We start from the raw sequence: 16805 nt of genomic DNA, 5'->3' as shown, positions 1-16805 counted from the left end.
GCAGGTGCTGGGAGTCTGGGTGGGTGGGTGGGGTGGGGTGGGGTGTGCGCAAATCCGGACTCGTTACCCTCAGCCTAGATCCGCAGAAACAATGCGGGCAGATCCTTTTCTCTGTCTGGGTTTCAGTTTCCTCGTTCGGAAAGAGGATTGAGAGAAACCAGTTTGGGATTTTCGGCCCTCAAATTCTAATTCTGAGGTTCTGCAACTTTCATGTGTGTAAGAATTGGGGAAGGAGGGCTTTGACATTCCAGATTCCCGGATTTCCCCCATTTTGATCCGGCAGGTCCGGAAAGGGGCCCAGGAATCTTCAATGCGTACATGATAGTGGTCGCGGAAAACACTTGGAGAAGCACTATAATCTTTCCAAATAAAGACTCTATGGTGTCACATCCCTGACGATAAACTAAAAAAAACAACAAAACCAAAGCAGAACGAAAACAAAACGCAAACACTGGTAACTTCATTCATATATTCATTCAGTAAATATTTGTTAGGTCCCTACTATGTGTCATACATAGTTTTAGGCCTGAGGATACAGTCGTGAACAAAACAAACACTTTGCCTTCACAGAGTTGACATTTTTGTTGAGGTCCTACTGTGTGCCAGACCCCAGACACTTTACTGATCTTTAGTACTCCTCGCTGAAGTGGGGAGTACCCCTAATAAGAGTTCTGGCATTCAGTCTTACAAGTGATGAGTGGGGTACTAGCCACAGCTTGTTTGGCTTAACTATCATTCCCACTCCCAGAATCAAATGCAAGTTTCTCTTCTCCACAGCCCCACCTTGGACAGCTGCAGCTTCCCGGGCTCCTATCCACATTCCCCATCCTCTCCCCAGGCTATTCCCACTGCTTGGAATGCCACCCCCCACTACACACACACACACACACACACACACACACACTCTTCCTTCATTGCCTTTGTTCCTTCAGGAAACCTTAGATTGCAGCCTGACATGTTCTCCACAGAGGCCCTGGGAAGAATTACTGAGCTTATGATGGCTGCTGGGGTCCCTGTGTTGCTCATGCCCCCTTCCCAGCTCCATCCTGGGGACTGGCCAAGCCTGTATCCACTTGGCCTGGATAATAACCTTCTCTTCAGTCCAAACGACAGCTCATGTGGCAGAGAAAGCACAGGGAATGAAGCTGAAAGTCTTCTAGGTGCCTTCTGGCTTCGTCTTCCTTTCTTTATTGAAGACACTTCCCAGCTCTGACATGTGCTTGCTTTTCTGACTTCTTTGAGCCAGGTCAGAATGGGAGGGTGAGGCAGGGGCCAGCGGGGTGGGGGGTGGCTGGAGGGTTTCCCCTGGCTGCTGAGAGAGAAGCCCCTGAAGTCTTCAGGCTCCAGGGTCTGAGGAAAAGCCTATTCCCACATCTGGCTCCCCCCACCCTTTTATTTGACCATGACCTTGGCCAGGCTGGGCTTTGTGGAGGAGAAGAAGCTTGCACGGCGGCCCTCTCCACAGGGCCAGTCCCACAGGCAGCCCCAGGCCAGGTTGCTGCTTCCTGAGCAGATGAATTATTACCGGGAGATTTCCTTCCCTGTCTGCGCCTCCTCACAGGGGCTCCTGGCTCCCTTCACTTTCGCTTTCTCCCCCTTCTCCCCCTCTCTTCTGCTCTCCACACTCAGGTGGCTTGAAATTCCTGTCCAGCCCCCTCCCCATTCCAGCTTGACCTGGAGAAGCCAAACAGGGCATGAACTGGGCCCGGAAGGCAGGAGGGGGTGGATTTGGTAGGCTCATTCATTCATTAGCTCTTCAGGCAGATTTTGACACATGGGACCCTGGGAGTAAAATAAAACCATGAATGAGAGTGAGCTGGGCTTTCAGCAGCCCAGAGGGGAAGGCGAGTTGTAAACAAAGAATCCCAGGACAATGTGGCGGGAGCAAGCCAGGGTCTGGCATCAGAGAGACCTGGTTCCGGCCCAAGGTTAGCTACCTCTCCTCTTGAAGTCTCAGTTTCCTGCTCTGAAAACTGGGGATAATAATAGTACCCATTTGTAGGGCTGGTGATGGTTCCTTGAGTTTATGCCAATAAAGTCAGGTTCTGATGCACAGTGAGTGCTCACCACCCGAGAGGAGTTTGTGCTAGTGTTGTAAGGAGCTGGCCCCAGGCCCAGGCATAGATTTGACTCTGTGCTGGGCCTTGTCCCTGGGAGTGGGGAGGAGTCTCCTGCCACATTCTCAGCTCACCCACAAGCGGTTTCACCTCCTCCCACTCTCTGCCCCTCACTCCGCTCCAATCACACTGGCCTCCTCACTCTTCCTGGAGCCCACCTCTTCCTGGCACACGGTGACTCCAGATATACCCTTAATAAGTGAAGCTTATTCCTTCACTTCCTTCCAACCTTGCCTCCAATCTCATATTCTCAGGGAGGCCTTCCCTAACTACTGGGACTAAAACAGCAACTGCCCCTCCTGCCCCCCAGTACCTCTCCCACTCTCTCTCTTCCCTTTACTCTGCTTTACTTTTTCCATAGAATTTATCTCTGCTTTCACTCATTCATTTATTCATTCCTCCATAACTATTAATTGAGCTCTTACTATATGCCCAACACAGCTCTTGGTTCTGGGAATACAGAAGTGAACATTATACATATTTATTTGTCTACCTGCTGTCTCTCTCTTCACTGGAATATAAGCTTCACAGGGTGGGGAATTTGTATCCTGCTCATCTCACTCCTGCCCCATCACAACCTTCTGGGGGAGGTATTGATATTATATTCATTTTACAGATGAAGAAACCTAGGTTCCGAGAGGGAATAATGACTTGCCTGAGGTCACACAACGGGCCAGTGGAGAAGCTCAGTTCTCTCTGTCTCCTTCCCCAATCACATAGCCTCTCAGGTAGCCGAGTTGTGTGAGGGCTGAGTAGGACTTCACCAGGTAAGAGGAGGAGTGTCTTCCAGGCTGAGAGCCCCTCCCTGCCTTCCTGACCAGTGGACCCTGGACTTCAGTCCCCCTAAAGCATTTGGAGTTCCACCGAGGCACCAGCTTTGCACATCTCTGAGCCTTTGCCCCAGCTGTCCTCCCTGCCTACAGTACCCATCCTTTCAGGTCTGATAATTAGGACAGCCCTACTCATCAGCCAAAATTCAGTGTAGCTTCTCAGTGAAGTCTACTTTGCCTCTCCTCCCCAACCTTTGTGCAAAGTATTGTGGTGTTGATCAGCATATTTTGACTTCACTCTCTCACCCCCGATGCCCCACTTCTATTTCCCTTTCCCCACAGGGCACCCACTCTGATATTAATTTTAATACTTTATTTTTTTAGAGTAGTTTTGATTTGCAACAAAATTGAGAAGGTACAGAGCTGTCCCATATACCCCTGCCCCCACATTATTAATATAGATCTATTTCTTAGGTTGTTATGTTTACTCGACACCGTGCTCAGTGAGCTGAGTTTAACTCGAGTCCATTGCTTCTAACTACTGCTTAGTATGTGTGATGTGCATGTGTCCTGCATGCCAATCTTTTCCGTTCTGACTGCTTCCAACTCCTGCTTCCCTAAGTAAACCTGCAATGATCTTCTGCTACATGATTCTCATGGACTCCTGTGTGTGTTTCTGAGATATACACCCAAGGGTAGGATTCTCTAGGGCAGGGACAATATACATACTTAGCCTAAGCACTGTCTGACTGCATCCTAGACAACTGCTGCAGTCCGCATGAGGAAACACTTTCCTCCACATCATCCCTGACCCTTGGAATTATCCGGTTTTCTGTTTTAATCTGAATTTTCAAATGACAGAGAAATGCACTATTTTCCTATTATGTTGCCTTTTCTATTAGACTGCGTTCTCCAGGGTAGAGAATGTATCCCAGAATCCTAGACCAGAACCTGGCACAGTGTGGGCAATAATGAATACTTGTTGAATGAGTGAATGAATGAATGAATGAAAAGGCTGATACATAACCTCCTACACCTACCTTGTACCAAAACTTGACCTAGATGGTAGCCGTACATGTGTGCATGTGTGTATATTTGTGTGTAGATGAGGAGATACACCAAGGCCTACACCTCAATCTACTTGGAGAAAAAGACTAACAATAGTAAGAATTTATTGAAAGCCTACTTTGTGTCAGGACATCATAGATATGTTCATCACAACTTTAAGTTCAGTTAGGCAACATAAAAATGTATTTCTCACATTCAGGGTGTTTGTAGGTCTGGCATTCCATGGTGTGGTGGCCAGCCTCCAAGATAGCCCTCAATGATCCTTGTCTCCTGCTAGTCACCTCCTTGTGTAGACCCCTCCTCTATTTAACCAGATCTGACTTGTGTGACCAAAAGAATATGGCAGAAGTCACACATTGTGACTTCTGAATCTAGCTGATAAAGCCATCGAGCTTCTGTCTTGTTCTCTTGAATCACTCACTCTGGGGATGGCAGCCACCACGCTATGAGAACATTCAAATTGTCCTTTGATGAGGCTCATGGAAAGAGAAACCGAGGTCCTCAGCCTACAGCCAGCACCAACCTACCACGTGTGTAAGCCTCGTTGGATGTGGATCATGAATTGCTGGCCCATGGGAACTATGAAAATAACAAAGAAAGAAAGATAAAGATAATAAAAATTATTGGTGTTGTAAGGCCCTCAGTTTGGGGTATTTTGTTATACAACGTTAGGTAACTGAAGCACATGGTGTCAGGGACCTAGGTTCTGTCTATCTTTTCGCTCTACCACATGTGGCTTTTACTCCCTAGGTTGTCTCATGGACCAATATGGCTGCCGGTGCCATTCTGTCTGCATTCTAATTGGCAAAAAAAGGGAGAAAGAGGCAGAAGGAGGAAGGGCACACTTCACCCTTTGAGGATACTTGTCTAGGAGATACAATCTCACTTCTGCTCATGTCCCATTGACCAGACCTTGTCATTTGACCATACCATACTGAAAAAGAGGCTGAAAAATGTAGTCTTCATTGCAGGTGGCCTCACACTGGGTTTCTATTAGTAAAGAAGAAGGAAGAATAGATATTAAGAAACAATTAGTGATGTCCACCCTAGGTGTTATCTCTGGAGATTATACAGTGTCACGTGGTTAAGTTTGAGATTTGGTAGCCTGATTGCCTGGGTTCAGCTCTGCCACTTACCAGACATGTGATCTTGGGAAATGTACTGAATTTCTCTGTCTCAGCTTCCTTGTCTGTAAAACAGGGATCATAATAGAGCCTACCTCCGTAGTAGACTATCAAGATGAAAGAAGTGCTAAATAATTTAGCATGCTCAGGGAGGTACTCACCTGGCTCAGGCTGGCCCTAATACCAGTGAGACTGAGTCACCAAGATGATGCTAAATGAAACTACTGTTTAAGGAGTCCTTTGAAAATTCAAGGAGTCCTGTTGAAAATCCTCAAGGCTGAGTGTTAGGGGCAGGGGCCCCATCTTGAGCTCATGGGTGATTCTTCTATGCTTTGCAGGCTAGACGGGGTGGGAATGCAAGTTGGGGAGTCGGTTCCAGAGAACTCTGACATCAGCAGATCATACTACTCCCGGTTCCAGGTCTGGAGCCCAGCCCAGACAATAGGATTTCAGAGAATAGTGAGATCAGAGGCCCAGAGAAGTCTGGAAAGGCTTTCTGAGGGAGGCGGCCTAGATCAAGTTTAGGGAGTCTCAGCTACCCTAAATGAGGGAGCCCCATGATGAAGTTGTGTTTTAGTTTATCTTCAATGGTCGATGCTGACACAACAGATGCATCTGTGGGTTGCCCTCTTGGGTTGGCATGCAGACACTGCTGTCTGTCTATACAATACCCACCTCCTCCCAACAAGAGAACCCCGATTTGTTTCTGGCATCAGTTGGTCTAACTGTAAATACTCCCTTTCTCAGCCTTTGTTGCAGCTAGGAGAGGCCATGTGGCTCCTTCTGGCCAAAGATAGGGAAGACCCACCTCCTCAAATGAAATGACAGAGTCTCTGGAGAAGGCTTTGCCTTTTACCTTCACTTTCCTGCCTGGAATGGAGACGCGATTCTTAGAGGTGTAGCAACCCTCTTGGTCCCATGAGGACAGAAATCACATGCTAAAAAGTGCAGAGTGAAAAGCCAGAGGAGCTGGGTTCCTGATGTTTTCCTTGAGCAGACACACTAGTCCCTAATCTCTTGGAAGAAAAACAAACAACAACTCCTTTTTGGTGAAGCCACTGTATTGGGTTTCTATTACATGCAGCCAAATGCAGGCCGTTATTACTATATCCAGGTCTCATAATAAATAATGTTCACACTATTACCAACTATAATGCCCTGTGTGCCAGGCACTGAACTAACTGCTTCACATCCATTGTCTTCTTTCATCCTCACTATCCTGGAATTACTATCATGTTACAGAAAGAGAAATTAAGGTTCTAACGAGTTAAGCCAGGAGACGGGCAGAGTCAAGATTTGGACCTGGGTCTCTAATTGTCCTAATTGTCTGTGTTAATGGCTATGGTGGTTTAAAAACATGACCCCCATTTTTCCTATTAAGGGCTGGGGTCTATGGGTCTATGTCTCCTCTCCTTGGGTCTGGGCAGGCTTGTGGCTGCCTTGATCCATTGAATTTGGCATAAGTGACCCTTTGTGACTTCTGAAGCTAGGTCATAAAAGGTAATGCAGCTTCTGTTTTATTCACTAGAATCTTGTTGCTTGGAGCTCAGAGTTGTCATATAACAAGTTCAAATGCCCTGAGACTGCCATTCTGTGAGGAAGCCCAGGCCACATGAAGGTGCATCAGATCAGTTGTACTGTTCTTCCTGTCCTCCCAGCCCAGGGGACAGATATGTGAGTGAAGATGCCTTCATATGATTCCAATCCCAGCTATTGAGTCACTCCCATTTTTAAGTCTTCCCAGTTGAAGATTCAGCCATTATGGAGCAGCAAGAAGCCTTCCCTGCTGTGCCTGTTATTATGACACCTGAAGTACAGGATTTGTGAGCATAAGAAAATGGTTGTTTTAAGAAACCAATTTGTAGGGTAATTTGTCCCACAGCAATACTAATTGTAACTGTAGCTCACTGCAATGCCTCCCAAATATTATCGTCATACCTGAAAGTACCAAAACTCCGAAAATCTAGTTGATTTTTTTATTATTCACTGTAATTATGTTCTGTAAAGTCACTGCAAACTTCAAATTAGAAAATTCTGAACCATTGCTCATGGAAAAAATACAGGATTTGTTTCCTGTGAGCCTCTGGTCCCAACATTTTCGTCAAATGATCAATACATAGCTTTATTTTATGTGTGTTTCTGTTTTAGGACACATTATTTAATACATATTGTTTATTCATTAACACTGAGCTCATGGCCAAGTGCACTATAACTCATATTTGAACAAAGTTTATCTGACATATGTATTTTCTCCATAAGGCACATCATAGCTTTCTTGAGCTCAGGGACACTAAATAGCACTTCAGCACTAAGCTTGGGGCCATTTCAAACAGTGAAATCACCAACGAAAAGCATAAAAATTGTGAAGCGTGACACTAAATAGAACACAAAAAGAATACTCGTTTACAGTACGAGAGCAGAAACAAGAAGGCAGAACGTCAGCTCGATCTATCTCAGCTGGGAACATGTGCGTCCAGTGACTCAAATTTTTCATCACTCTGTGCAGATCCATGAATGACTGTGAAAGCCCTAGCAAGCATTCATTCTGGGATTACAAATAAATTTTAACGAGTAGGCAAATTCACAAATATGGAATCTGAGAATAATAAGAATTGACTGCATTATTTAACAAGTTCAGGGCTTGCAGTCCTGGTGAATAGTTGGAGCAAGTGAGGCATAAAGCAAGTAAAGGCATATTTCAAGAGCCTTACTTTTGTCATTTGTAAAATGTGGGTGATGACACCTATCCTGTTGGGTTTGTGGAGGAAAGGTGGACCGTAGTCCCCCCTTGTCTGAGGTTTTGCTTTCTATGGTTTGTTACCTGTGATCGACTGCAGTCTGAAATATTAAAGGGAAAATTCCAGAAATAAACAATTCATAAATTTTAAGTTGCACACAGTTCTCAGCAGTGTGATGAAATCTCATGATGTCCTGCTTCGTCCCATGCGGAACATGAATCATCCCTTCGTCCAGTGTCTCCACACTGTATATGCTCTCTGCCCATTAATCACTTAGTAGCCGTCTTAGTGATCAGATCGAATGTCACAGCACCGCAGTGCTTGTGTTCAAATCACCCTTATTTTACCTAGTAGTGGCCCCAAAGCACAAGAGTATCAATTCGAATTGCTGGCAATTCGAATATGCTAAAGAGAAGCCTGTGAAGTACTTTCTTTAAATGAAAAGGTATGTATGTATAGGAAAAGATGTAGTATATATAGGGTTTGGTACTATCCATGATTTCAGGCATGCACTGGGGGTCTTGGAATATATCCCACACAGATAAGGGGGAGCTACTGCAGTAACAATAGCAACAATAACTGTTATTTATCAAGGGCTACATGTTAAACACTCTACATATCTTACCTCATTGATTCCACAACAATCCTATGACATAGAGCCAATTATTAAGCCCATTTTACAGACAAGGAAACTCAGACCCTGTCGGGTTAAGGGACTTTGCTCAAGATCTTACAAACTAGAACAGGCAAAGCAGGATCTCAGGCTCATTTCTGAGTCCCATGTTCACATTCTTTCCTGTCTTGCACTCATGAGCCATGTTTACAAAATGCCTCACAGTAAGTGGACACTTTGCTGATGATCCTAAACTGAGATCTGGGGTCTTCAAGGCTGTTCTGCAAAGGGAGTGAGGAGGCAGAGCCCTGCAGTGGGGTGGAGGCCAGAGCAGGAGCCATTGGGGAAGGAAGGGAGACTGGGTGGTGGGAAGGTAGGGCAAAGAGCTAGGAGGATCTAGAATCAGACCCAGTGGTCCCTCCCACAGAGGGTTAAAGCAGCTCAGCCTCCTTCGGCTGAGCGGAAATCAGATTCTGAGAGCTGAGCAGGGCTCCAGAGGGATGTTTTTCTTTTCTGTTTGTCTGCTTGCTGTGGCTGGCCCATAAAATCCACCGGAACTCCATGCTGGACTGAGAAATTCCTGCTTAACAGGGACGTGGAGAAGGCAGGCAGGGGGGAGGCCTTGTCAAGGCAGAGACCACCCCCATCTTCAAGGGCCCACCTCTGGGGGGCCTTGAAGCATTCTTTGGATGGAGGCATGTTCAAGGAAGAAGTGACAAACAAACTTGGGGAGCAATTACCAGGAGGGGTTAAGCTGTGGCAGGTGAATGGGGTGAGATTCAGGTCCTTTCCTTCTATGCCACCTCTCTGGCTGTTTCCTCATCTCAGCACCCCAAGCGAGATGACTATCATCTATATTTCCTCGCCGGAGTTGACAGTTACAGGTTCTTTCTGGAGGTTAAGTAGACTTCACTCCAGGTGAGACTCGAACTGACAATCCCTGGCTTAGGAGACCAGTGCCTTATCCAGTAGGCTGCTGGGGCTTCACAGGTTCTTTTGTCTAGTAGGCGCTTTGTATGCCTTCCTCCTGTGAAGGCAGTGCAGTTATCACTGCTATTTTACAATAAACCAGGGCTCAGAGAGGTGAGATGGGCTGCCCAATGTCGCCCACTAGAAAGGGCAGGGCAAGGCAGGATTCAAACCCAGACAATAGGTGCTAGAATCCACCTTGCAAGCACTTACTCTCCTGTCTCCTAATATGAGTGTTCCTAATTCTCTTTGTTCTGGGATGGTCTCTCCCATTTCTCACTGCCTTGTTTAGCCAAGTTGGGCTGGGGCTCCTCTCTGGCTGCTCACACCCCTAAGAGGTAACTGTGTGGTCACTGGGCTGTGAGCCTGAGTGAGCAGAGTCACTCTTGGTTCCTCTTTGTACCTCCTGCATCAGCCAACGCAAGAAACTTTCAATTTGCCTTGAAGATGCTCTGTGCTGTGGCAATTTTGGAACATGGCCTCACTGAGAGATATGGTCCATGTCTCTTCCACATGAGTCTGGGTGGGCTTGTGACTGCTTTAACCAATGAAGTATGATGTATGTGACCCTATGTGACTTCTGAGGCTGGGTCATAAAAGGCGATGCATCTTCTACCTGGTTCACTGGAACACCTGTTTTTGGAGCTCTGAGCTGCCATGTCAGAAATCCAAATGCTCTGAAATCGCCATGCCATGAGGAAGCCCAGGCCATGTGAGGAGGTCATGTGTAGGCGCTCCTGCTAGCAGTTCTCGTCCTGAGGTCATACCAGTCCAGGGACCTTCAGGTGATTCCAGCCCTCAGCTGTTGATTCATATCCAGCCTAGAGTCTGCCCAGAGGAGGCTCAAGACATCAGGCAGCAGAGACAAGCCAGCCCCACCATGCCGGGTGTGAATTTATGGGAATAATAAAATAGGCATTGCTTTAAGTCATTGCATTTTGGGAGAGTTTGTTATGCAGCAAAAGTGACTGGAACAATGTTACCACCCTAGGTAAGTCACCTTCATTTCTTGCCAGGATTATTGCAACGGTCTCCTCACAGGACTTCCTGGTTCCTTCCTCCCTCCTCTAAAGTGAGCTTTTGACACAGCAGCCAGAGAAATCCTATATTGCACAAATCAGACCATGTTCCTCCTCTGCTCAAAACCCTCCCTTGGTTCCCAGCTCAGTCAGAGCAAAAGCCCAATCCTTACGATGACCCCCAGGTCCTATGTGACCCACCTCTTCTCCCACCCTATTACCCCTCCGTCCTGTCTCCTAGCCTCTCCCCTCACTGACTCCTCTCCCGCCACACTGGCCTCCTTGCAACTTCTCATACACCAGACACTGCCTCAGGACCCTTGCACTTGTCGTGGACAGTGCTCCACTACCTGGAACACTCCCTTTAAGTGTTGCCTAGTTCGTTCCTTCATCTCGTTCATGTCTCTGCTCAGATGCCACTTTTTCAGTGAGGCTTGCCCTGTCCACCTATTTAACACCATGACCTGTCTTTCCCACACCCAAACCACTTGCCTTTCTCTATTTTTGCCATGGCCCTTATAATCGCCTAACATACGATACAGTTTACTTAGTGTGTTTTTTCATTTATCGACTTTCCCTGCCCCAGAATATCAACACCACAGGGCAGAGAGCACAGTTTATTCTTGAATGTACCCCCAGTGCCTAAAATAGTATCTGACGCTCAATGGTGGTTTGCTGAATGAATGAATGAATGAGCTGCCGAAGAACAGGCATGGATCTGGGTGAGGAAGCAGATGGGGTCAGGAAAGGGCAGGAGTGAAGACATCAGGCTGAGCCAGTGTGGCCAGAGCTGGAGGACATTCCATGGACGTGACAGCTTGCTACCTCTCTGGGGAGCCTTGCGGGTGGGAGAGCGCAAGGGCAAGGCTTTGAAGATGGAAGTGTGGGGCGTTTCCCAGGGCTTCCCCTCTTCCTGGTCTGGTGTGCTTCTGGCCCTGCCAGTAAACAGGATCTCTGGGCAACTGCCTGAGAACTCTGCCCAGTGCCCCAGATGCCTTGACTTGCTCCTTCCTGCACTATAAATTGGGTCCCTTCAAGCTGTGACATCCTGGACACTGCTGCGGGGAGGTGAGGCAGGGCAGATTTCTGGCAAAGAGCTGTGTGTGGTCTTGAGCTGGACACTGTACTTTGGTTTTCTTGTCAGCAAAATGGGAATGATAGAGTACAGACTTCAAGACATGACTGCGAAGTCGAATGAATTAATGGCACACAAGTCCTTGGCTAATGGAGGTGCTCTAGGCACCCATTAGTGGGTAGAGGAACAGGGACCAAATCCCAGCTCTGCCACTGAGCTCAGTCTCTTTGCCTATAAAATGGGGTTAACGTGAGTCACTAACTTCTTAGGATTGTTGAGCGATTCAAAATACAGAAGACATTCTTAGCATCCAGTAAATCCGAAATAGTTAATAGCCATTATTGATGGTAATTATTCTAAAAATGGTAGAGAATAAAGTGTTACTGAGAAGCCATCTGGGAGCTCTGGAGCCTACATTCATACCCCAGAGGGGACTGTGAACTTGACACAGCACAACTTCAGCACTGTATCTTTTGTGTACATTTCTGTTTGGTTATAGAGACCATCTTCCAAGCACAAGGCCACCTCCTCCCACTGCCTCCAGCAAGGCTATACCTGCGAGCACACTGCCTTCCTAAAAGGTGCTGCAGATGTAAATATCTAGCCTTGAAACCAGCCCTGGAGTGGGAGTGTGGGGAGTTCAAATCCAGGGTCCACCACTCCCCATCTGTGGAAACTTAGACATGTTACCTAATTGCTCCATGCCTCAATTTCCTCATCTGAGAGAGAAGTATAGTAATAGTACTCACCTCTTACAGTCGTTGTAAGGATTGAGTGGGTTAAAACGTGCCCCATGCCTGGCAAGCAGAGAGCATATCATAAGGGTCAGTGTTATTATCTTCATCCCACTAATGGGTAAACTGAGTCTCACCCCAGAGAAAGAACTTGCTTTAAATGATCAGTTGTGATGTATATTGGCCCTGAGCTGGGAGTAGTTTCATTATACAATTAGAAGCCCCAACTGGTGAACTCATTGTCTGTGAGATATCCTCTTTTATCCTTTAGTGATTTTTTTAGGTAAATGGGAGTCTATACCAACAACCCAGGGAAAATGGATAAGGGAAAAATGTAACATTGAGAAAATGTCACCTCTGAATTTTTTTCAGAAAGCTAGGGAAACACTTCATCCTGATATTAAAAAATCTTCGATTCCAGTTTGAGATGTGTCAAGTGGGGTAATAGGGAGTCTCTGAAGGTTCTTGAGAAGCTGAATTGTGAACGTAAGATACCAAACAAAGATAAGAAGTAGAGCCTGAGTGGGGACGGGTGGTGTTTGATTGAAGGCACAGATGAAATAAGAACAAGCCATGGAAACACGTCGGAAGAGAGCATTTGAGGTAGAGGGACCGTTAAGTGCAAAGGCCGTAAGATGGGAGTGAGCCTGGCAGAAGGTACAAGGTGAGAGACGTCACGGGGTCAGACATGTAGGGCATCAGAGCCATCGCAAGAACGTTTTACTCTGAGTAATGTGGAAGATCATCATGAGCTTCTGAGCAGAAGAGGGACAGGACCTGACTTAGGTTTTAAGGGGATCCCTCTGGCTTCATGTGGAGAATGGACAGTGGGGGCCAGGACAGAAGCTGGGGGCCCAGGGAGAAGGGTGGCTTGTACTAGCAGGGTGTGGGTAGAGGTGGTGAGAAGTTATAAAGAGATGGAACTCAGGGGTTATTGAAGCACTGACAATATCTGTCAAAATTACAAGTGCACGTACCCTTTAACCTAGTATGTCTGCTTCCGGGACCTAGCCTACGTTTATACTTGCATTAGGTGAAATGACCCAATACGAGAATGTTTTTGCTGTGCAAAAGGAGAACTGAACAGACTGGATGGAGCCAAGTGTGGGTGGGAATGTGGAGATAGTGCTGGGGAAGTAAGGACTGGAGCTGCCATCTGGAGAGCAAGCTTTCAAGTTAAATATATATATATATTGGAGTGTATAAAATATGGCCACCAATTTTTTGGTATTTCTACCATGGAAAGGTGAGTCTATACACCCATTCTCTGAATCTGGGCTGATCCGTGACTGCTTTGACCAACGACTGTGGTGGAAGTGATGCTGTGTCAGTTTCTAGGCCCAGGTCTTAAAAGACTAGCAGCTTCCACTTCCTCTTTCTTGGAATGATTGCTTGGGGATAAGCCAGCTGCCATGAATGAAGTCTGACCTCCTTGAGAATGCCATGCTGTGAGGAAGTCCAGTTAGCCATGGAGAGGTGTCCTCTAGGATGAGAGGGTAAGTGTGTAGTCTCAGTTGACTCAGCTGATAGATACCACATGGTTCAGAGACGAGCCACCCAGCTGAGCCCTTCCTGAATTCCTGACCCACAAAATCACAAACAAAGTGGTTGTTTTAAGTCTCAACGTTGAAGGTAATTTATTGTGGTGCAAAATATAACCAGAATACATGTGACCCAGCAACTGTACTCCTATTTGTGCAGTCAAAATTCTCATATAGCCCAGGCAAGGACACAGTAGTGCTGTTGTAGTGGCAGAGAGTTAGAGACCATCTAGGTGCCCATTACTGGGGTAGTAGGGAGGAAAACGTGGTAGATGCAAACCAAGGAGCTCTAGTCAGTAATTAGAAGTCACAGGTCGAACCACTACTTGATCCAAATTAGACAGATGAGCAATAGAACAAAAATATATTTAAAATGCCTACACGGGATGCAATAATACAATACAATCATATTATGTTCCCCAAGAAAGCTTACACATCGGAAGACACACATGGACCCCATCAGAATGGGTCTGCAGAGGTACATAAAGTGGGAAGGCGAAACAAGATACAAGGAAATAGAGAAAAATAGAATAAAGGAGGGTTGTGCAAGGGTCAACGATAAGAATCTGCCATGGTTTTTTTTTAACTTGACTTCCTACATTTGGAGTTCAAAAAGTAGTAAAAAAGGCAAATAAAACAAATGTCTCTATATATGAGATGTTGGTTTTATTACAGTGTATCCACATGATGGAGTACTGTGAACTCATGGAAAAGAACGGAGAAGTTTGCTATGTACTAATATGGAAGAATCTCCAAAATATATTGATAAGGGGAAAAATGATATGGAAGCATGTGTATACTAGGCTTCCTTTTGGGAAGGAATAAAGTGTATGTATTTCCATCTATGCTTCTAGACAAGTGGTATCTCTGTGGACGAATATCCCAGAAACTTGTACAAACGATGCTTCTGGGGAAATGAGCCAGGTGTCAGGGGACGGGAGTGGATGGGAGACTTCAGAAGAGTAGGTACTTGTGTTCAGAGAAGCTGTGTTCAGAGACAGAATTGCCACCAACATTAGGACTTCCTCCAGGCCAGGCCCCTGCCAGGTGCCTGGACTCAGAAGGGAAGCAGAGCTCACCCTGCCCTGCTCAGGGTTCTGATGTTGCCCTGCCCATTATGTGACCTTCACCAAGAAGACCTTGTGTGATTTGGGCACTGCTCACCCCTTCCCCACTCCCCATCTCCCACTGTGGTTGTAAACACTCAAAAGACATATGGAGAATAATAAAATAAAATCCCATGTCCTCACCAACCAGTTTAAGAAAGAAAACTTTTCAAACATAACTGTAGGTGTAGTGATTTTAAAATATGTCCACAAATTCTTTGACGCTCCTTCCTTCAAAAGGTGGCATCTATTTTCCTCTACCTCTGAGCGTGGGCTGGGCCTTGTCATTGCTTCTGACGAAGAGACCGTGGTGGAAGTGATGTTTGAGGTCAGGCCACAAAAAGGATACAGTTTCTGCCCAGATGTCTGTCTGTCCCTTTTGGAATCCAGTCACCATGTTGTGATGGGATCCAGGTCACCTGGCAAGGTCCATGTGGAGAGGAACTGAATCTCTGCTCTCATCACGTCCACCACCAGTCAGGCCTTTGGATGACTGTGGGCCCAGGCGACATCTGAATGCAACCTCCAGAGGACTAGAACCACCAAGTTAAACCACTCCCAAATTCTTGACCCTCAAACAACTGCGAGATATGATAAACGACTATCGTTGCTTTTATTTTATTTTAAATACTTTTTTCAATTACAGTTGACATATTGTCATTTTTAAACACCACGTTGTGAGGTTGTTATGCAGGATAGATAGCTCTGATAGACAGCCCTTGATATCCCTTCCTGAAAACAGTTCCCCGCTCCACGCCAAAGAAACCACATCTGATATTTATCATTTCTATGAATGTTTTAACTTTTACTAAACATGTATAAATCCTTACTCAATATATAGGACTGTATTTCATTCCTAAAAGTGTATAGAAATTCCCACAATACATGTTTGTATTTGTAATATGCATCCTACATCACTTGTTTCTTTCCTTCCTCCGTATTCATTGGAGATTCATCTGTGTTGAGACAGGCAGCTGCACTTCCCTTTTCATTGTTGTATAGTATTTCATTCTATTAATATACTGTAATATATTATCTGAAACTTCATGGCGATGAATGTTTGGGTCACTTCTGGGTTTTGCTATTATAAACAACGATGGTGGTAACATTCAGTCACCCTCTACGCTTCTTCACAGGGCGACTTCCTGTTCTTCGAAGTCTCAGCTGTAATATCACCTCACTGACCATCCCTCCCAGCTAACAGGCTCTTTGTCCCCAGTGGCCCCACCAAAGCTGGTCTCTCTTGGTGCTCTCTCTATTTTTCCCTCCAGCACCTACTATGTTTAGTCACTATGAGCTTCCTTGAGCTGGAGAGTGAATTCCATGAGGGCAGGGATGGTTGTGGGTTTTCTCCCCAGTCTCTTCCTCAACCCCCCACACACCTAGTAGAGGGCCTAGAACAAAGAAGGCCCTCAACAAAAATCGTATTAGGTATGGCTGAGAATAGATTCCTTACTTGGAGCTTCAGTTTTCCCATCTGCATGGTAAAACCTTTAGATCAATTTTGGGGTGACTTTAGATTCAGCTTCTGAGAGGAGCCTCAGTGGCCTCCATTGTTATAGAGAAGACCTTCAAATTGCACTTAACATGTTGGAGACCATTTTCTATTTGCCCATAAAGAGAACTTTTGCTAATTTTAGAACCTGGTGTCCACCTGAGAGACAATCTCTTCATGTTCACAAATAAGGAAACTGAGGGCCAGAGTGTGGAAGGGACAGGTCCCCAAACTTAGAAGGCAAAGCAGATCTGAAACCAGCCTGGGACCCTGCACAAGGGAATTGACAGGTCTCACTGGTGGGGAGCTAGGCCTTCCTGGGGTCTCCCCCAACGAGATGCTAGACCCAGGCTCACAGGCCTAATCCCAGCCTCACTTCTCCCCACTCCCCCCCGCCCCCACCACCACAGGTCGTCTTCTTAGGGACTTCCCTGCA

At 46.1% G+C, this 16805-nt stretch overlaps 1 protein-coding gene across 1 annotated transcript in view; it reads right to left on the bottom strand.

The window, feature by feature from the left end:
- The window catches only part of TCF15 (transcription factor 15), a 10245-nt gene extending 5809 nt beyond the window's left edge, over nucleotides 1–4436 (bottom strand). Inside the window, exon 1 of the mRNA XM_025039715.1 lies at nucleotides 4377–4436. Within this exon, the coding sequence (XP_024895483.1) occupies nucleotides 4377–4436 (60 nt within the window). The remainder of the gene's footprint in view (nucleotides 1–4376) is intronic.
- Between the last annotated feature and the right edge of the window lie 12369 nt (nucleotides 4437–16805).

Source organism: Pteropus alecto, unplaced genomic scaffold, assembly GCF_000325575.1.
Source record: "Pteropus alecto unplaced genomic scaffold, ASM32557v1 scaffold45, whole genome shotgun sequence".
NCBI lineage: Eukaryota > Metazoa > Chordata > Mammalia > Chiroptera > Pteropodidae > Pteropus > Pteropus alecto.
The sequence above is the reverse complement of the archived record's forward strand: the minus strand, read 5'-3'. Positions and strand labels throughout refer to the sequence as shown.